Below are 21,297 nucleotides of genomic sequence, written 5' to 3' on the forward strand. Positions count from 1 at the left end.
AAAAGGGAGAGCATTATAACATCCGAACTTAAGAGCTTGGCGTCAAATCCTGTGCCAACACCTTTATATAACAAAATCATCTCGTTTTAAACATTAACACAGAGTATTTTTTTTACATTAATACTGAATTGTTAAATTACTACATAATAAAAGGTAGGATTTGAAAATGAGGGCTGCTTCAAAAACACTTGATTCAAATTTCATTCTTCAAACGCCCAGAGAAATTGCCAGACCCGGTGCTGTCCTTTCATGAGGGGCCTCCCTGCCGCTGCCAGAGTGGAAGCATCCATCCTGAGCCAGGATTGAGTTACTCTGTAACACTCTTGAGAAAATCAAGAGCAACACACCAGCTCCAGAGGCAGCTCCACTCCTCAGACTCCCCGGGGGTTTGCTGACCCAGAAGAGAGCTGCCAACCCACCACCGCGACTTCTAGCGACAGTGTACACTGTGCACCGAGTGCTTCGGGGAGAATGGCACCCATGGACACCTCAAACGGGCAGAAGCGTCACCAGAAGGTCGTGAGTCTCTGTTTAAGGGATGCAGCCAGCAGATGGGGCAAAGCAGAGCAACGGTGATTGTGTAGGCGGGGATGTCCTACCGAGCTCTGTTTAAGAAGCAGCCTTATTCCTACCCAGTTCCTGGGAACTAATTTCCATCATCAACAGGACCGCTTAAAGCAGTGGCTCTCAATCTAACACTGGGAACCTTTAGTACAGTTTCCTCATGTGGTGACACCCCACCACCACCACTATAAAGTTATTTTCTTGCTACGTCCTAACAGTAATGATGCTACTGTTAGAAATGGTACTGTAAGTACCCGAGAGGGGACCCCTGCCACTCCCAAAGGGGTCCAGGCCCACATGTGGAGAACCGCTGGTTTAACGGTTCACCCCACTGGCAATATCCGTGTCAAAAGACTCAGTGTTTACATAGAATGGCAGCCAGCCATATTCCTGTATTAGGGTCCCTGTTACAATGAAGAAAACAGAAAAGGACTTCAGGTACCATTTATTTCCTGTGACAGTCACAACGCTGTGGTGTCACAGTGGTGTGGTGTGGGGTGGGGAGCGTGGCCTGGGGGTGGGGGAAGGCACAGGAATCACTGTGTTACAATAACGACATCAATCGATTTTCCCCACTTCCCGCTATGAGTCCATGGGGACTCCAAAATGACCGTATTTCCACGTGTGCTGGGAAGTGTCTACCTCACACAGCATACGCGAACAGCTGGACCACAGCTCAGCGGACAGGGGGACCTCTCGGCTCCTCTCTTCCCAGACTGAGTTCTACAATTCTTCTCTTGGATCTTTCTGTGTCTTCTGTGCGGCTCTGTCTCCCTCGCTGGGTGCCAGCCACGTGAGATACACCTTCACCGGGTCAATGTGCCAGTGTTTGTGAAATGATATGGGAGTCTGATGGGAGAGGTAGCTCTTGGGGTAGTCTACTGGCCGAGCCTGCACGAAGAGCAAAGAAAGAAGAAACAAAAAAACCGTAAGGTTTCTTGGTGATTAAGAATGACTGGGGGGGGGGGCGGGGCACAGTGGCGCACGCCTGTGGGGGGGCGGGGCACAGTGGCGCACGCCTGTGGGGGGGGGCACAGTGGCGCACGCCTGTGGGGGGGGGCACAGTGGCGCACGCCTGTGGGGGGGGCACAGTGGCGCACGCCTGTGGGGGGGGGGCACTGTGGCGCACGCCTGTGGGGGGGCGGGGCACAGTGGCGCACGCCTGTGGGGGGGGCACAGTGGCGCACGCCTGTGGGGGGGGGCACAGTGGCGCACGCCTGTAATCCCAGCGCTCAGGAAGGCAGAGATGGGCGGATCTCTCTTGGTCCACAAAGCCAGTCCAGGACAGCCAAGGTACAGAGAAACACTGTCTCAAACCACAACCTCACCCCACCTCCAAAATATGATCAGTTAGGGGCTGGGCGTGGTGGCGCACACCTTTAATCTTAGCACTCAGGAGGCAGTGGCAGGCTGATCTCTGTGAGTTCAAGGCCAGCCTGGTCTACAAAGCAAGTCCAGGACAGGCAGGGCTCTATTACACAGAGAAACCAAGTCTCAAATAAATAAATAAATAAATAAATAAATAAATAAATAAACAAAAACAAACAAAGAAACAAACAAAACCCCAAACCAATGATGTGCCCACTGGCCTGCAGCAGATGGGAACAAATATGGAGACCCACAACTGCACAGGGCAGAGAGGCTGGAACGCTCAGCCCTACTGAGATGTCTCCATGAAATCCCTCCCCTCAGGGTCACAGACCTCTGTAGAAGAGGAGATAGAAAGATCGTAGGATCCTGTGGGGATGGAAGACACCAAGGAAAAGAGGCCTTCTACACACAGCGGCACCGACACACACGTGAACTGACAGGGATGGAGGCAGCACGCACAGGGCCTGCACAGGTCTGTGCCAGCTGGGTCCCGCACTAAGACAGGAAGTGAGCACAGGAAGTGGACACAGGAAATGGACACAGGAAGTGGACACAAGCCCCACCCCTCACCCTGAAGTCATGTCCACTTGAACTGCTCACAAAGGGAGAATTTGTTTTCTCCCAAGGAGTCTCACCAAGGATTCAAACCACACTTAAGGGGAGGAGGCTCCATGCTCAGCAAGAGATAACCATTTTTAGAAGTTCAGCTTTTTTGTTTTGTTTTTGTCTTATGGCTTTGTCTGGACTTTTTTTTTTTTAACAGTATCTTTTTTTCCCCTTATATACTATGGTTTGTGATTTTGTGGCTTTATGGGATTTCACATGTGTCTACATCTATATGTTTCTTTCTTTCTTTCTTTCTTTCTTTTTTTTTTTCTCCAGTTTTTTTTACCTTGTCCCAGTCTGGTTTTTTTTTTTTCACTTTATTTTCTTTCTTTCTTTTTTTTTTTCTTTTTCTTTTTCTTTGTGTGTGTGTGTGTGTGTGTGTGTGTGTGTGTGTGTGTGTGTGGTTTTTTGTTTTTAGATCTCTGTGATTTCTAATGAGAGATAGAAAAGGGGCGTGGGTTTGTGGAGATGGTGCATGCAGTGGGGAGGATCTGGGAGGAACTGAGGGAGGGAACTGGACTCGGAATATATTGTATGGTAAAAACCTATTTCCAATTTTAAGAAGCGACTGGCTCATTAGGTGAAGGCGCTCCACACCTAGCCTGAGGGCTTCCCTCCCTGGGCCCCATGTGGTTTTAAACACTTGTCAGAAGGTACCTGGCCAGTAGCCTCACTCCTGACCTGTGGTATACATGTGGGTTCAGACAGCCTTTGTAAAGTGGCGGGGGGGGGGGGGGGGGAAGAGGGACCCCACGCAGACCATTTCCTCCTTGTCTGAGCCCCATGATGAAGGTCTTTTTGGCATCAGGTGCTGTTAGGAGCCCAGATGTTGGGGCGCAGATGTCTGACTCCTTTCTGAGCCATTCTCATCCTTTCCACTTTACCCGGGGGCCGGGGGACATGCACAGCACCCCCAAAGAGCAGCATTTTGCACACAGAGTAACCTCCGCCAGCGCTGAACTGCAAACTGCAACCTCACGCTCTCATGCAGTTCACGCATGCGTGTGTCAGGCTCCTGGTAAGCTCTGGGGACACAGACAACTAGGAATCTACTCTTGCTTTCAGAGCACGCAGCCTAGTGGGCCAGAGCACATTCTCATCTGGGCATCACACACACTGGGGTATCCCTCACCCCTACAAACACACTGGGGCATCCCTCACCCCTACGCACACACTGGGGCATCCCTCAACCCTAAACACAGCACATAAAGGTAACACACACACTGGGGCATCCCTCAGCCCTACACACAGCACATAAAGGTAAATCTTTTAAATTTTTATTGCAGAATAACATTTTGTTGTGTTTTGCCTTTTGAGACAGGATCTCTCTACACAGCCCAGGCTGGCCTGGAACTTTCTATGTAGACCAGGATGGCCTTAAACTCAGAGATCTGCCTGCCTCTGCCTCCTAAGTGCTGGGATTTACAATGCATGTCCCAACAACTGGCCCAAGACAAATGTTGGTTCACACTGCAATTGCTCCACTTTATTGTTTGATAGTGACTATGCGGACCTGAAAGCGAGCAGGGATATATTTTCCACTGCTGTTCCTCCAGTTCCCCTCTCGTTGGCTGTAATTTCTCTTAATGACTTTAATTTCTCAAATACCTCTCTCTACGCCTGTTTCATACTTTGCTTCCCGGAGGTTGTTCAAGCATCGTAATAATTACAAACGGTTTCCTCCGTGATTCATTTAAGCCAGCAGTGTGTGGTGTGTAACATAACTTCTGGGAAAGAAAAAAAAAAAAGGAAGAAGGCTTATTTCCCAGGTCTCCTCTGAGACATAGGGTTGTTCAAGAGTGAGGACAAGACGCTCTCAGGGCCCAGGCTACCTGCTGCTCCAGTGTACCCAGAGGATGCTTTCAAAGAAAAAACATGAGATTATTGTAGGGAAAGGCTGTAATTCTGGTCTGGACATGCAAACGAAAACAAGGACTAAACCTGAGAAGAGCTGAAAAGCCTTAATGTTATTTAATGTCACCGTTTAGATCCTTTCCAGAAAACGCGGCCCAGGCAGGATTAGACAGGCCTTAAAAGGACAGAGCTAGGGACAAAAGCTACAGTGTTCAAACGCAAATTGAAACCAGACATGATTTTGTTCACATGAACCAAAACGTTTGGTTTCTGTCGATGTCCTTAATTTGCCTATAAATTTATATAGCTATTTGTTTTATATAGTTCCTTATTTAGCTTCCAAAACTAAAATTATCTCAGCAATTAAAATGGTATGTTATGCGCTCTTTTAGATTCTTTTATTTTGTGTGTATGAGTGCTTGCCTGCATGTATATATGTGCACCACATGCCGGCCTGGTGCCCACGGAGGTCAGAAGAAATCCCCGGAGCCCTGCGACTGGGGTCACAGCTGGTGGGGAGCCCCCACGTGGGTGCTGGGAAAAGAGCCTGAGTCCTCTGCTGGGGAACGGCAGGCTAGCTTCTCTGACGGCCGGTGGGTGACGCACTGATCTATGGGCATGGCAGTGGCGATGTGGCCACATCACAACTGACTATCCAGGCTGACGATCACGTCTCCGTCTCTTCCTGCCCAAGCCATCTCCTCTGGAACCACAGCTTTCACTTATCCCCGTGAGACACACACAGGTGAAAACGACGTCCTCCGGAAGCAAGTCAGGGTAGGCAGCAGGTAGCACGGCAGTGACTTTGGACGTGAACAATTTGTAATACACTATTCATATTCAAAAATATATATAGCAGGCGGGTGGGTGGTTTTTTTTTAATTAATGCTTCTCATTTTATTGTTAGTTTTTATTTGATGCCCAGAGTCCTAGAATCATTATCCTTACAAATTCCTGTCCAGTTTAATATTTGTGTTTTATGGCACGAGTTCGCTGACCGCTGCGTACCACCATCTCCATCAGTAGAAGGTGATCTTGTGGGGAGGGGTGATCCACATATTCCTATGACGTCACAGTTGTACGCCCTCACAGAAACAGAAGGCCTGGCCAGTGCTGCCGCTGCAGACGCTCCCACAGCCTCTCTCCATCTCTCTCTCTCTCACACTGGGGATCTGGGGCATGGGCGCTGCCTCAGAGTCTCTACGCATGAGTACAGCACGGAGATCCGGCCTCAGACAAACGCAGGTCACGCCCTAAGGATGCCGAGGGCAGCGAACGCAGCAGTGTCTGTGGGGGGCTCAGGCTCTAGCCACACTGCACCTTCACACGAGTTCCTATTTACCACGGGAACTAGAGAAACCGAGAGTTTCAACCCATGAGGAACAACACGTAACTCTAAAAACAACCGTTTCTGAATTATCTTCAAAGGACGGTCACTTCAGCACTACCCTGTTTTTCTGTCTCTCGCATCATTTTATGGACGAATGTATTTTATCCTAAGAGGAAGGGGCTGCTATAGAAGAATCTAATCTTGATAAGTTACTTCCCTTACGTACAAACAGCTTTAAGTATTTTGCCTGCGAGTGGAACGCCGTGACATAAAACATCATAACACAGAGTCCGAGATGGAGGCACACGGAATAACTCACTTCCTGAGTTCTCGTAAAGATAGCAGAAGACAGCGGCTTAAAAGGGAAAGACCTCGAGAGACCTAGGTGCGTGTGTGCCTTCAGTGGGGCCCAGGAGTGAGAGCGCCCAGCGGGGGGCTCAGGAGTGAAAGTGCAGTGGGACCCCAGGAGTGACAGCTTCCAGTAGGGCCCAGGAGTGCCCAGCACCCAGCGGGACCAGGAGTGACAGCTTCTAGTGGGGCCCAGGAGTAAGAGCACTCAGCGGGGGCCCCAGGAGTGACAGCACCCATGGGGGGCCCAGGAGTCAGAGCTTCCTCACACAGAGGCCTATTCTTAGCCTCTCTGCTCCCTGGACACAGACACAAGTTTCGTCTCGTCATTTTATACACTTTCTCCACTTTGTGCAAGTTGTTTTCCTATAGTGAACTCTGCTATGCTCAACTTTCTATATTGTTGTGCTATGACTGCTGCTTATTGTTAAAGGAAAGAAGGGAGAGAGGGAGGGAGGGAGGGAGGGAGAAGGAATCAAAGGGAGGGAAGCAAGCTCAGAGGGACGGGCTGGAGAGATTGTGCAGTAGTTAAGAGCACTGGCTGCTCTTCCTGAGGACCCAAGTTCAGTTCCCAGCACCCTCATGGCGGCTCACAGCTGTCTGTAACTCCTGTTTCCTAGAATATGGTGCTCTCTGCTGACCCTTATGGGCACCAGGCAGGCACGTGATACAATACATTCAAGCAGGCACAACACATGGTGTAAAGACATTAAAATAGCATTCCCCACGCCCCCATCGAACCTGCCAGCATCTTCCTTAAGAATGTTCTTTAAGAAACATGGTGGGAAGAGAAACATGCTCTCACCTGATGGAAGAGGGGGCTGTGTGTCACGGGGACCCCCAGCCCGCTGAAACACATGCCGAGGACCATGTCGTCCGGAGCGTCGTTGCTGTAGCATCGGCAGCTGCTGTTGAGAAGCCTCCGGATGGCTTCCCTGCTGAAGACCATGCTGGGGAAAGCAGACAGGAGTGGGAGTGAGAGCGGTGCCACACAGCCCGGTTAACCTGAACGGAGGGCTACGGCTCAGAGGCTGTGCTCCTGAGATCGGCACGCGTGCCTGACGCTGGCACACCGCCACTGGCTACACTGGAGGGGATAGTTTTGTGCTTTGTGGGAAAGCGAAATCACCTTAACAGATGTTTGCCTACCTAGCAGACGATTTTATATGTATCTCCTATAAACAAGCACTGTGTGATGCTATTTTTCTAATAGTACTGCGTTGGTTTTTGGTCATCCTGACACACACTAGAATCATCAGGAAGGGAGGAAGCCTCACTTGGGAAAATGCTTCTATTGATCTGGCCCATAGGCAAGTCCGTGGGGCCTTGTCTCTAGTAATAATTGGTACAGGAGAGGCCAGCCCACTGTGCGTGGTGTCTCCCTAAGCACATGGTCCAGGCTAAGAAAGCCACCCACCAGGAACAAGCCAGTAAAGCAGCACTCTTCTGCATCAGTTCCTGCCCTGCCCTGCCTTCATGTGGCCTGGGGAGCCATCAGATGAAATGAACCCCTTTCTCCCAGTTTCTTTGTATCACGGTGTTGTATCACAGCAACAGAAAGGAAGTAATGCAGGCGTGGCTACACTTGTCTTCCCTGCAACCCCTTGGGATGGGGGTTTCTCTGTGTAGACCAGGCTGTCCTGGAACTCCACCTGCCTCTGCCTCCCCACCGCCCAGCCCGTGACTTGTCTTGAACAGTGCTGTGACACCTTTGACCCCGTGTGTGGGTGCTCCCTAGTGGAGCTTCTGCCCACTCTGGTCTTCCGATGCTTCCCCCAGCACCTCAGGCAGCAAAGCGTCAACCTTCCCAAGCTTCCCTTAACAGCTGAATTCCAGCTTTTTATGACAATCGGGGGCCCGAGTCTGAGCGGAGACTGCTACTGCTCCTGGCGGTCTGTTCAAGCAAGAGTGCTAGGGAGCCAGTCCCTAGGTGTGCCTGTATCTCAGCATTGAGACTCCAGGACAGCGTTGGGCGGAGTGGATGGGTGGGCGGGGTGAACTGGTGGGTGGAGTGAACGCGCCCATCCCTGGCAATAACAGCTCTCTATGGTTGACGACTTCAAGGTAAAACTACTCTCCCATGATACATTGTTTTTAAAAGAGATGGGTTTCTGGCTTCCTTTCTGGTCCTACAGTAGCAAACGTCCCTTTTACATCATAAATAACCTCAGCTGAACTAACATCCGCACATCTTCCAGCAGTCCAACAGACACACATGGTAGGCACACAACAGAAAAAAAAAAAAAAAAATGAAAAGCTTCTTCGCAAAGGCCTTCCTCAAGTCCATCTAGCAGGAGCAGGAGGAAGAGCTTGAAGACACTCAAAAAAACGGCGACTCTGCACTGCACGGGTCTGCTGAGCACAAGAACACACCAGAGACCAAATGCAGGACACCAGCTGCTGGGCCTTGCTAAGACCAGACCCGCTCAACGACGACAGAACCGGAAGCTCTTTTAGGAGCTGATCCGGGGAAAGATAAACATACAAAAAGAAGGCAGGGAGGGGATGGTTCCTGTCAACTACACACACACACACACACACACACACACACACACACCCCTGCAAGTTCAAAACCTGCTAAGACCGTCCTTAGAATTCTACCAGTGAGACCCCAGGGACACATACTTTCAGGTCCCCGTCAAACTCCAGCACAGTCAGCAAGCTGCAGTAGCCCTCAGACTCCCGGCTCGTTGTGGGGGAGGGGAGGTGTGTGTGGGGGGGAGCCTGTGTGACGGAGGAGTGTCCACAAAACACTTTCTTGCTTTCTTTTGCCAGCTTCACAGAATGCAAGACTGACTTCACGGGAAGATAAAATGCAAGCATGGTAATTATCAGTCATTCTTTTATACTTTTGGGTCTCAACCTGTGGGGGGGGGGTCGAAAATAAGATATTTACATTGCGATTCATTACAGTAGCAAAATTGCAGTTATAAAGTAGCAACAATATAATTTTACTTTATGGGTGGGGGTTAACCATGACATGAGGAACTGTATTAAAAGGTCACAGGATTAGGAAAGTTGAGAACTACTCTCTAGCTGACTCACACAGAGCAGTCTTTACTCATGTTCCGTCAGTACGTGAAGGCTTTAGTAAAATTAAGTTCTTTCTGAATAAAGTGAACACAACCCATAGAGAGACTGACCAATCCCAACAAGGTGGGAAGGAACACCTGAGCTGTCTATCCGCCAGCTTCTAAATATACAAGGCTGGGGGCGGGGCTGGGGGCGGGGCTGGGGGCGGGGCTGGGGGCGGGGCTAGGATTGGGGTTGGGGAGGTGCCTTGGCAATTAAGAGCACCTGCTGCTCTTACAGAGGACTTGAGTTCAGTTCCCAGCACCAACATGGGCTCACGGCCACATATATCTCCAGTTCCGGGGGAATCTGATGCCCTCTTCTGGCCTCTTTGGGCAGACAATATACAATGGTACACATACAAATACTCTCACATGTAAAATAAAAATTAATATTTTAAAAAATCTATGCCAAGAGCCGGGCACTCAGGAGGCAGAGGCCTGAGGATCTTTGTGAGTTCAAGGCCAGCCAGGTCTACAGAGTGAGTCCAGGCAGCCAGGGCTACACAGAGAAACCCTGTCTTGAAACCACCCCCGCAAAAAAAAACCAAAACAAACCAACAAACAAAAAACTATGACAAAAGGAGGTAGTTCCTTCAATGAATAATATATAAAAGTTAAATAATAGGCTGAGCCCTGCCCCAGATGATCCCTACAGGTGCAGAGCAGATGAGCGTGGCATGTGTCAGACCCACGCCTGGTAGACGGTCACACTGCCTCTATGATGTGTGTCAGACACAGGCCTGGTGGACGGTCATACCGCCTCTATGACATGTGTCAGACACAGGCCTGGTGGATGGTCACACTGCCTCTATGACATGTGTCAGACCCACGCCTGGTGGACGGTCACACCGCCTCTATGACATGTGTCAGACCCACGCCTGGTGGACGGTCACACCGCCTCTATGACATGTGTCAGACTCACGCCTGGTGGACAGTCACACCGCCTCTATGACGTGTGTCAGACCCACGCCTGGTGGACGGTCACACCACCTCTATGACGTGTGTCAGACCCACGCCTGGTAGACGGTCACACCGCCTCTTTGGGATCTGTCTGTGCGGTTCCTGGCTCTATTCTGGTGGTCGGTTCTTCCCAGGATGCCAAAGAGGAGGTGAGATCCTGAGCACAGCTTCCTACCTACGTCAGGCACATAAACCAACAGGCTCAGAAAGGAAAACAACAACAACAACAACAATAACAACAACAACGCCACTCGTCTCATTTACTCCAAACACCTAAACTTTGAAGGCTCAGGCAAAAAAGTTTAAAACAGACAGCTGACGAAAACAGGGCAAAGGCTTTACTTCCCCAGGAACCCAGAAGGCCCGCACAGCCATGCTTCTGATGGCCCCGCCCCAGGAACAGGACAGGAAGTGGCTCTTGGCAGTTTCTGTAGAGCCGTGTTTCACGAGGTGACTGCTTGCACGTGTTCTGTCTGTCAGAGCGTGCCTGTGGCATGTGTACACGTAGGTGGGCAAACAGAATTTTCAGGTCACGACACAATGTACTCTAATACTTCCTAGGTTATTTTTCAAGTCTCTCTATATCTCAATACTTAACAATGGCTCTTATAAGCCAGGAGCAGAGGCTCGGTGGTGCACACCTGTAATCCCAGCACTCAGGGAGGCAGAGGCAGGAGGATCTGTGCGAGTTCCGGGGCCAGCCTGGTCTATAAAGTGAGTTGTGAGTCCAGCATAGCCAAGGCTACACAGAGAAATCCTGCCTTGAAAAAAGAAAAACAAGCAAAACTAAAAACTAAAACAAACAAACAAACAAACAAACAAATCAAAGAATGGCTGTCCATGAACAGATTTTTTTTTCCCTGAACTTAGTTATTTTTACTTTATGTGCATGTGTGACTGCTTGCGCTCGTGTACGGATGCGTATGACATGCGCGCAGTGTGCAATAAGGCCAGAAGAGGTCATCTTATGCCCCAGCACTGGAGTAACAGCTGGGAAGAAATCATGTGGGTGCTGGGAACTGAACTAGGTCCTCTGGAAGAGCAGCCAGTGCACTTAACCTCTGAGCCATCTCTCCAGCCCCTAACCTGCTGTATTAAAAAAAAAAAAATGATTCTAGGCCAGGCGGTGGTGGCGCACGCCTTTAATCCCTGTACTCAGGAAGCAGAGGCAGGAGAATCTCTGTGAGTTCTAGGCCAGCCTGGTCTACAGAGCGAGTTCCAGGACAGGCAGGGCTGTTATACAGAGAAACCCTGGCTCAAAAACCAAACCAAACAAAACACACACACACACACACACACACACACACACACACACACACAAAACAAACAAACAAACAGCCTCACCAAAAACCAAAAACATTGATTCTTTAGCCAAATCATTAGACAATCCTAAGTAGCCCTGGACAAGGTACATCATATTGCCTGGACCTTCTGTCAAAGGCTGAACGACTCATTTCACGAAATTACTTCTGAATCTCGGTGAAGGGACTTTATTTATTTAATTTTTAAAGCATTTGTTTATTTACTTTATGTATATAAGAGCACCTACATGCCAGAAGAGGGCATCAGATCACAGTATAGGTGGTTGTGAGCCACCATGTGGATGCCGGGAATTGAACTCAGGACCTCCAGAAGAGCAGACAGTGCTCTTAACCACTGAGCCATCTCTCCCGGTGAAGGAACTTTACAAACCGAGCCTTGCATGAGTTGTGTCCTCTACGCGGAAATTAAGTGCCAGTGTTTATGCACTTCTTTATTTGCTCCTGCTCTGTACCTTGAAAGGCAGTGAGTCGCTTTGCTACAACATGGGGCTGTGGCAGGAAGTAGGACACAGGTGCTGTTACAGAGGTGAGAACCGTCTGTAACCTACTTCCTGTCGTGGGAGGTGGGCGAGGGCATTAAAAAACCATCCAGCCTCCACTGCAGGGCTGGGCGGGGCTGCTGCCAAAAAGGAGTGGTAAATGGCAGCCATGGCAAGTCCACAAGGAGAGCTGGTGACATAGGAGCTGGTGACAAAGGAGCTGGGGATACAGAATGCATAGCGGAGACCAGGCTAAGGGAGGAGAGGGAACAGTGTTTCTGAGGAATTACAAGTTCAGCATGGATTCATTAGGCTGGGTGCACACTGATAAGGCTAGAAGGACCGAAGTCACAGGGTGGGTGGGGGTTATGGACCTAGGCAAACGGGGGGCATTACACTCCAGCTAGCTACTGGGTTACCAGGAAGGCAGACGCCTCGGCTCGCCCGCTCTCATTTCCTGCCTCAATGCGGTTTCTCCCTCAGGCTCGTGTTCCTGTCACCAAGCCATCCTCCATGTGACGTCCCCAGAAGGCTGCCACCAGGGCTGGGCGTAAGTCAGGGCCATGTTCGTGGACTTCTAAAACCACGCGCTAGAGAAACCTCTCCGTGTTAAAAGTAACCGAGGCACAAGTATTGTGTCACCAAGACGACGGAGATGGAGATGAAGCCCAAGCCATTCCGAACCAAGGTGCTCTAAAACAGGAACAGAACACCCTGGCCTCTCACATACACTTTATATATATATATATATATATATATATATATATATATATATATATATATATATATATATAAATAAAATACCTCTTGGCACACCGTAAACATACGTGTCTGTGGCTGATAACCAGTTAATACCCTCCTTAACACCTGATAGTGAAGACTGCAGCAATAACAGGAAAGATTAACTGCACGATTGATTTACCCATAAAAAATCAAATTAAAACCTTTTCCTGTAGAGTTCAGGCAGGTGCTTCATTTAAAATGATTGATTTTTAGCTATTATTTAAAAACCTATAAATCCTACACAAATATTATTTAATTGTCTAAGTCTAAGATTCAATGCACTTCTCTCATCAAATGTGCTTTATTAAGCACTGGATAATTTAAATTTTTAATGACTTATTTTTTTTCTGAAATTAAAATCTATAAGCATTTTTTTTCATCTAAAAAGGCAGTCAAAATCATTGGCTGTCTATCATCAAGCATTATTACAGAGATATTCATAACCAAGTACTTGGACCTGAACTTTGTACTACTTTTTCATAGAATAAAATCATCTTTACGATGAGTTCTGTTCATGTTTCTAAAACATAAAGTTTGCTTTTCTATAGTAGAAGCAACCACCATCTAAAGAGAGGCCCCGTGCCAGACAGACCTCAGCCCCGGAAGGAACGCAATATAAAAACTACCTCCAGCTAGGCATGCTGGCACACCCTTGGATCCCACGTCACTCGGGGGCAGAGGGAGGAGCTCCAGGCCAGCTGCGGCTCCATCTCATAGCATTTACCTGGCAATGGGTACTAGAAGTGATCAGGAACCGGTTTAAAGTTTGCAGGAGCTCGGGCACAGGTCACGTGACCATGCCACATTTTACCTGTAACAGCTCTGAGCACCTGCACGGGATAAACAGAGCTGCAGGGAGACAAGAGGTGGAAGGCAGCATCCACAAAGCAGTCAGCTCACTTACCCGCCTCCTCCTGTGACGTAACTGTAGCCGCCGCCTGTGCCCAGGCCGTAGCCATAGCGCTCACCCAGAAACACTGGATCGCCGGAGTCATAGCAGCTAAGCAAGTGTCGGAGCCTGGAGATGCTGAGATGTAAAGACAAGGCTTACTCGACTTGTTATAACGGGGCTTCAGGAAAAATCATGAAGAGGTGAAATTCAAGTGTAGAATACATGGCTTTAAAAAAAAAAACCTTCAGAATATGAAGGCTGTACATTAGAAGGGAAGGTGAGAGGTCAGAGGTGTCGGAACTCCGGCCGGCCAGGCACAGGCCCTCGCTGGGGCAGCATGGTGGCAGGTGAATGGGTAAAGGTGGTCAGGTCGCCGCAACTCTGCTCTACCACACTGTTTCTAAGTGAATGTCACTCAAACCTCACCTTTCCTCACGTGGTCTAGGGTTGTTTTAACTCTATATAGCCAAAAAGAGCTTCTGAGGTACAAGTGGGCTTGGGGGGTCTCCTGTCAGGCTGGGGCTGGCAAGTAGGAAGAAAATGAGGAGAAAGGTGTCCCCACAAATCCTCCCATCATGCCGTCTTTTTCTAAATACGGCTCCGCAGGGCATGAGCTACGGTTGACATATGTATCTGCTGAGTACTTTAGGGCACACCTGCCCTGTACAGTGTCAACAATGGCAGCCTCCAGACGTCACTGGGAACGCCCACAAGCTGCAGAGAAGTGAATAAGCCAGATCATGGGAAATAAAATATAAAATTCACTTTTTAAAGCCAATATGCAGGCCGATGTAGCAAAGGCAAGGGCCCCCTGTCTTTAAGCAGTCTACCATTTTGAGCTAGCCATGTACGGGGGTGGGGAGGGCACATTTTTTAATTAGTCCCAGCAGTGGTGAGGTAGGGATAGGCTCTGAAAGTTGGGGGCTAGCCTGGTCTACACAGTGAGCTCAGGTTAGCAAGACGGGGGTAGGGGTGGGGGGGAAGAGTGAGGAAAGCAGCTTTACTGTATAAGGACAAGGCAAAAGCAGCTGCAACCGGTCCCTATAAGCCTGTGCTCCAAGGGGCTCACAAGCTGTAAGACTGTTAAAAATTGTAAGGCTGTAAATAGGTTTAGAATGTGTGGAGGCCTTTGCTGAGGTTGGCAGTTTCTGGGTGAGCATAAAACACTGCCTGTCCACGTTCTGCTCTGTTTGGCATGACAGTTAAACACTCTAAGTCCCTAATTTGGAATCTGTCTTCTAGAATCAGTCTGAGAAATAAATCTGCCCCGGGAGGGTGACTGCGTGCGCTGTGGAGGGGCCGTGATAGAAGACCTAAAAAAACTGCAGGCTGGGGTACAGTTTGAAAAGACCAAAACCCTCCAAACTGTTTAGGGCAAAACAGGTCTACCTGAGCTTAAAACAAAAACAAAAACCAAAAAAACAAAACCAGAGGTGGATCTGCAACCAAGCCCTGGCTGCTCCTGCAAAGGACCCAGGTTCAGGTCCCTGCATCCAGGAACCACACAAGCGCTGGTGTCTCCAGTTCCAGGGGATCCAGCGCCCTCTTCTGGCCTCTCCAGACACTTGCACACATGTGGGGCACATACATACACGCAGGCAACAGACACGCAGACATAAAATTTTAAAAATTTAAATTCTTAAAATTAAAAAAGGGGAGAGAGAATTGTTTTTCTCTTCTTGCAAAATTTCTTGTATTGCAAAATTGTCAATTCCACCTACAACATTCAGTATTTTAAGGTTAAAGTAATTTAAGATTCCTCTGGGTTTTTTCCTTATACCACAGGATGGCTCCCATCTTCGACACACTGCTGCGAGGCTCACAGACCGCAAATGGAGTCTGATAATTATCACCCCCTTCGCCTTCACATTAACTAAGGAGTTGGAACATGGGTGAAGAAAATAGATTTCAATTCCACCCAAGGGAGTCTGGCCCAGGAAAAGCACTTCACTTAACAGTCCGTTCCCATTTCAGGCACTTCTGAATCTCAGACATGTAACAAATAGCACGTCCATGCTCTCTAGCACGTACTGCCTGAGTTGGACGAGGACAGCCTGGCAGCGTGGCAGATCTCACCACGGCAACGCCAACACCTGCCAAGGCTAGAGGGTGCTGTATCCTGGCCTATTATGGTATTGCGTTTTATAATCACAGAAGAGTTACAAACACAGGATGAAAGCCCAAACACCCTTTCCCCAGACCTACCAGCTATTCCTGTGTCTCAGTCAGTCTCTCCTCTTTGTGTGTGTGTGTATATATATATCAACATAAACACATAATGTGGATATTTTTTCACTCTCCTGAAAAATGTGTGCTAATTCTCCTGAAAGTACATATAATATACCCGTCCCCAACCACTCTGGCATGTATTTCCTAAGAGCAGAAAAAGTCCTCAGCTTGAAAATCAGCCATTCTGATCCCACATATTTAACCAAGAGACATGAAAGCAAGATGTCTACATAGTGGGGGCTGGAGCAGTGGCTCAGCAGTTAAGAACACTGGCTGCTCTTGCAGAGGACCAGGGTTCAGTTCCCAGCACCCACGTGGCAGCTCACATACATCTCCATACATACTTCTTCTAGGAGAGCTGGCGCCCTCTTCTGTTCTTCATGGGCATTGCACCCACATGGCACACACATACAGGCAAAACATATAAAATAAGATAAATAACTCTTTAAATATATATAGTAGCTTTAATTATAATAATGGTATGACTAAGTTGACCAGTAATTCTAATTTTTATGAACTGATGCAACACTGTCAGTTTCAGAGGTTCCCCCCTCTATCTTGTGGGGTTTTTTTGTTTGTGTGTTTTGTTCGGTTGGTTGGTTTTGGCTAGTAGTTATTGCCACGTCTTGAATTTTCAAATTATCTCCCCACTGTCTAATTTGCTGTTAATCTGGTTCAAAGGGCTTTTAAAATCCCTGATGTAGAGTTTTCACATCTACACGATTATTTCGGACTCAGCATTCCTTCCAGGTGTCCCCTTTGAACCCGTGGTGATTACCTTGTAATGGTACAATGACTAACAGTACGATGACTAACAGTAAGATGTCAACTCCATCAATTCTGGGACGGTCTCGCTCATTGGCTACGGCATCCCAGTCTGCCCAGTGGGACCAGAGGCCATGCGAGGCCCCACATGACTGCCACTGTCATTCCCGCTGACCACTTTAGCTGGTTCTGTTTTAGCGTGTAGAAGCTTCTACTCGGCTGAACACGTAACGCCAGGGTTGTTTTTCAGAAGTCTGTCTATTTTGTAGTTGTTTGTTTTCTGAGACAGGGTTTCTCTGTGTAGCTAGCCCTGGCTGGCCTAGAACTGTCTCTGTAGACCAGGCTGGCCTCGAACTCAGAGATCCGCCTGTCTCTGCTTCCCAGAGTGCAGGGATTATAGGCGTGAGCCACCACCGCTTGTCCGCCTTGCCTGCTTCTTTTCTAGTAATATGTCCTGCAACAGCCTCGGTCCCCTGAGACCCTTAGCCCCTGACTTTCACACCAAGTGTGTCAGGTTCCAGCCAGTGCCTCCTCCTCGGCGATGGCAGTCAGTGGGGCCGTGACCTGCCTTGCGTGCCGGGTGTTCAGGATCTTAAAACCGTCTCTTCCCTGCTGTTCTGGCATCATATCTCCACCTCGGCTTCGCATGGCAGAGCCGGTCCAGGGATGACAAGGACTCTTACCTGATTAACGTGTCGTCATCCACAATGACTAGCCACGCTATTTTGTCATGGCTGCGATTCAGAAATCTTTCCAAAATGGCAAATGTTTTCCCACAATGACCTAGGGAAGGCAAGAAGAAAACTGTCAGCTTGTAAAACTGTATGTTTTGCTCTACGCTATGTAGCATTCATTTAATTTTTTTTTTCTAGTTTTAGAGTGATTGAACAGCCTGAATGCTGATATGCACAAAAGCAACTTGAAATTTTCCTAACAATTAGCCTAATTCTCGTGTCGGCTGAAATGAACCCTCTTCTCTCTGTGTTGCTTCTGCTCCTGGTGTTTTGTCACAGCCACCGAGGGGCTAGGTAAGACAGTGTCTATAATACCAGCACTTAGGAGGTGGAGACAGGAGGATCATAGCTTCAGGGCCAGCCTGGGCTACATCAATTCATCCGCAAAAGCAAGCCAAACTAAAAGGTTTTCCACTAGTAAACTCTTCCATTCCGAGAGAAATCCGGCAAAACACTCAACAATTTTCTAATAAAAATCTGCACCTATGCTATTGCTTGCTGTGCATCTGAACACTGCAGAACTGCCAGGCACTCAGGAGGACACAAGCTGTAAGTGACAGAATGACTTGGCACCTCCCATTGCAGCCACGATGGACAGTGGACTTGGGGAAACCCTACCACTCAACTACATTTCAAATGCCATACACTCAATGCTAGGTACAGCACGGCCCAGCAAGAATGCAGAGCATCTGTCTGTAACTGAAAGTCCCATGTGAGCGCCAGTGTCCATCTGCAGGTAAAGAGGCTCAGTGGAAGAGGAGAGAGAAAACACACTAACATAAAAAACCTTTGGCTTGCTCTGACGTGCTGGAGTTACAGGGTGGGGACTTTCAATCAAGGGGACGGTAAGCACTGAAGACTCACCTCTGTCTGTATTGGGAATCCCCAAGTCCACAGTGGGGATGGCATCTTCCGCAAAGTCGCTGTAGTATTCAATGAGGCTCGCCTGTGCTGCCCATGTCTTTTTTACAACGGGTACTGAAAACACAGCACAAATCACGGGGATGTCACAAAAAGAAACAAAAAAATTCAACTCAGCGAAGAAGCAACACTCACTCTTTCCCAGTGCCCCAAGACTTGGTGCTTGCACCCCAGGGGATGCCGGTGTTGTCCGGAGCAGCGAGCATTAGACTGGGCACGCCCCTTCAAGTCAATGAGCCCCTCCTTGGAGGTTGGCCTGATGTATTCTGATGCTAGTTAGGGCTTGCAGTCTCTGTGCCTCACTTGTACCTTGCCTAAGAATGTAACCAGTTTGACCAATAAAAGGCCGTCCAACTGGGCAGGGCAAATGGGATAGGTGTGGCTAAGGTTCCCGGGCTTGGGAGACAGAGGGAATCTTGGGAGGAAAAGAGACCAGAGGAGAAGAGGAAGAAGCCTGGGCCTTGGGTTAGGTGGAGAAGAAGCACACGGCCGGTGTGGATGGAGATTTGGCTCAGATGAAGAACATTATGAAGTATTTGGGATTGTGGATGAGAGGTAGCTTGATAGAAATTATTAGAAGCAGACGGCATGGGATTGGGGCAGTATATGGGATACCTTCCCACTATGGGAGCTAGTTCAGGGGATTGACATCTGCCCTGCCCCAGGTTGACTAAGGCTATTTTAAAATATAGCAGTTGTCTGTGTCTTGATTGACTGCTAGTGGGTTAGAAAATACTTCCACAATAATAATTATAGGCCTGATAATAAACATTATTAGGCCGTATTGGTAAAATAACTGCAACAGCCCCTTGTGTGCAAACCCATTTCACCTCCGTGCAACCGAACATCTGTCTCATAATTTGCCCAGATGAACTGTGAGTCATTTCTCTTCTTGCAAAAGGTTACCGTATTTTTCGGACTATAAGATGCACCTGACCATAAGATGCATCCAGTTTTTAGAGCAGTAAAACAAGAAAAACAGTAAAAACAGCAATTGGACCACTTTTGGGGGCGGGGGGGAGTGAATCTTGTGGTCCGGAAAATATGGTATTTCCTTTAACTCACCCATGAATGGATTTAAAAAAAATATTATTTGGAAGCTGTAGAGACGGCTCAGTGGCTAGAGCACAGGCTGCTCTTGTGGATTCAGGTCCCAGCACCCACATGGTGGCTCACACTGTCTGTCGCTCTAGGTACAAGGGATCTGATGCCATCTTCTGCTCTCCTTGGACACCAGGTGCTCATATGGTGCACATGCATACATGCAGCAAAACACTCATACAGATAAAATAAAGTTAAATTAAATAATTTTAAGACATATTTTGTGTGTTTGCAAGTGTGTGAGGTATGTGTGCATACATGTGTGTGTGTGTACAACCCTTTGCACAGACTCGAGAGGAGGGCTTGGTGCCTTCAGCCATCACTCTCTGCCTTTATTTATTTACTTACTTACATACTTATTTGTTTGTTTATTCATTTGCTGAGGAAAGGCCCCTCACTGAGCATAGAGCTCGTGTTATTCAACTAGGCCACAGGTTCAAAAACCATGAGCCAGTGGGGGGACACTGCACATCCAAACTGTCCACCATGGGATATAATAGTGAGTTCTTCTCTCAAGGAAGTTTACCATAGAATTATTTTAAATTGGAGTAGAGTAAAAGTTTATTCTTCGAAAATTATTATGCATAAAAAAGAAGAAATCCCAGCTGCACAGGCAGCATAAATTTCCTTAGGGCTTTCTGGTCGTTGGGAGACACCTCGCTGTAAGGGACAGTAGAGTGACCCACTTCACCCCTGAGACTTTACTTGCAAACCTGTCTCGTTTCAAGGGACATTTGGACATTTTATGAGGTGCAAATTCGAACATGCCACAAAGTCAAGAGTGAAGGGCTGTTCCAATTCTGAGGGATTTGCTATTGACTGATGAGTAGGCCTTTTTCTCCAAGCTCAAGTCAGTGACCAAAAATGGGAAGTCCCGGTGGTGTCTGAGCCGCACGTGAGTGCTTAAGTGTCCCTGAGCTTGTGAGGCATCCCTCCTGCCTGTCAAGACCAACACCTGGGGCTCGCTCAGCCACTCAACAGGCAGGTAAAAGTCAGGCAACACTTCCCTCGGCCAGTTAATACTTAACGACCTCAGCTGACTGGTGTGACCTTCCATCTCTGGGCACTGGAGAGAGAGCCTGGCTTTGTGAGGAAGCAAGTCTTTCATCAGCAATGGCAGCTATGACACTAGTGCAGCCACTCAGATTTGTCTCCCCTGGACAAGGCCACAGCAGTAAAGATAGCAGACAGATTTTGTCTTTGTTTTGTTTTGAAATCTGAAAGCAATAGTGTTTATTTCTAAGATCCAGGGGAAGCTGTGAAAGAGAACTAACGGCTGATGAAGTCTCCTGAACCTTCTTAGTCCGAGGGAGCCCAGAGAAGACACACCACACCCTACCAGGACCATGAGACTCGCCCAACTGCAAAGAAACACTTAAGGCTTTCTGACAGCTCACATCACACAGCAGAGACCTCACAACCCGACAGAAAGTCATTGAGATGCATATTAAGTATCGGAGGTCTGGAGGGAGGGAAGAATGGGAGGATACAAGGGATGGGATAACCATTGAGATGTAAAATAAATTAATTTAAAAAAATAAAGTGAAAAAAAAGTAGCGGAGGTCTTTCCCCTCCCCACAGGCTTTGAACGGTGTCAACTTGAGCTACTCCCGGGAGCTAAAAAAAAAAGTAAATTACTTTTTGCTATGTTCTAAGAACTTTCTATTCTATTTCTGTCAGAATCCAGGCAAACTGAGTAGTATTGCTGCTCTTTTGTGGTGAGGGATACACGTGAAATCATTACAATATTCAGACTTATCTTCTTCTCAGTTCACCATGATGACATGAAAATAACCGAGTCATCTGCCCTCATCCTCTTCCACGGAATGAAGCACATTACACCGTGGCCCCACTGTCGTTTTCTCAAAAATATGATTTCTTATCCGTTTTTTTCCCTCCCCTTCATTGTCATTTGGCCTTTGTTCCTTCAGGGATTTAAAAAAGGACCAGCACTCCCTTGTCCA

At 48.1% G+C, this 21,297-nt stretch overlaps 1 protein-coding gene across 2 annotated transcripts in view; it reads right to left on the reverse strand.

The window, feature by feature from the left end:
• Nucleotides 1-993: 993 nt before the first annotated feature.
• Nucleotides 994-21,297, reverse strand: part of B3GLCT (beta 3-glucosyltransferase) — an 89,379-nt gene continuing 69,075 nt past the window's right edge. For both annotated transcript variants that reach the window (XM_084762489.1, XM_084762490.1), the window contains 5 exons: nt 18,176-18,289; nt 17,261-17,360; nt 13,596-13,718; nt 6,879-7,023; nt 994-1,455 (listed from right to left, as the gene is read on the reverse strand). In XM_084762489.1, the coding sequence (XP_084618615.1) occupies nt 1,288-1,455; nt 6,879-7,023; nt 13,596-13,718; nt 17,261-17,360; nt 18,176-18,289 (650 nt within the window). In that variant the 3' untranslated portion in view covers nt 994-1,287. The remainder of the gene's footprint in view (nt 1,456-6,878; nt 7,024-13,595; nt 13,719-17,260; nt 17,361-18,175; nt 18,290-21,297) is intronic.

This window comes from Acomys minous (assembly GCF_964271855.1).
Source record: "Acomys minous genome assembly, chromosome: 16".
In the NCBI taxonomy this organism is placed as follows: domain Eukaryota; kingdom Metazoa; phylum Chordata; class Mammalia; order Rodentia; family Muridae; genus Acomys; species Acomys minous.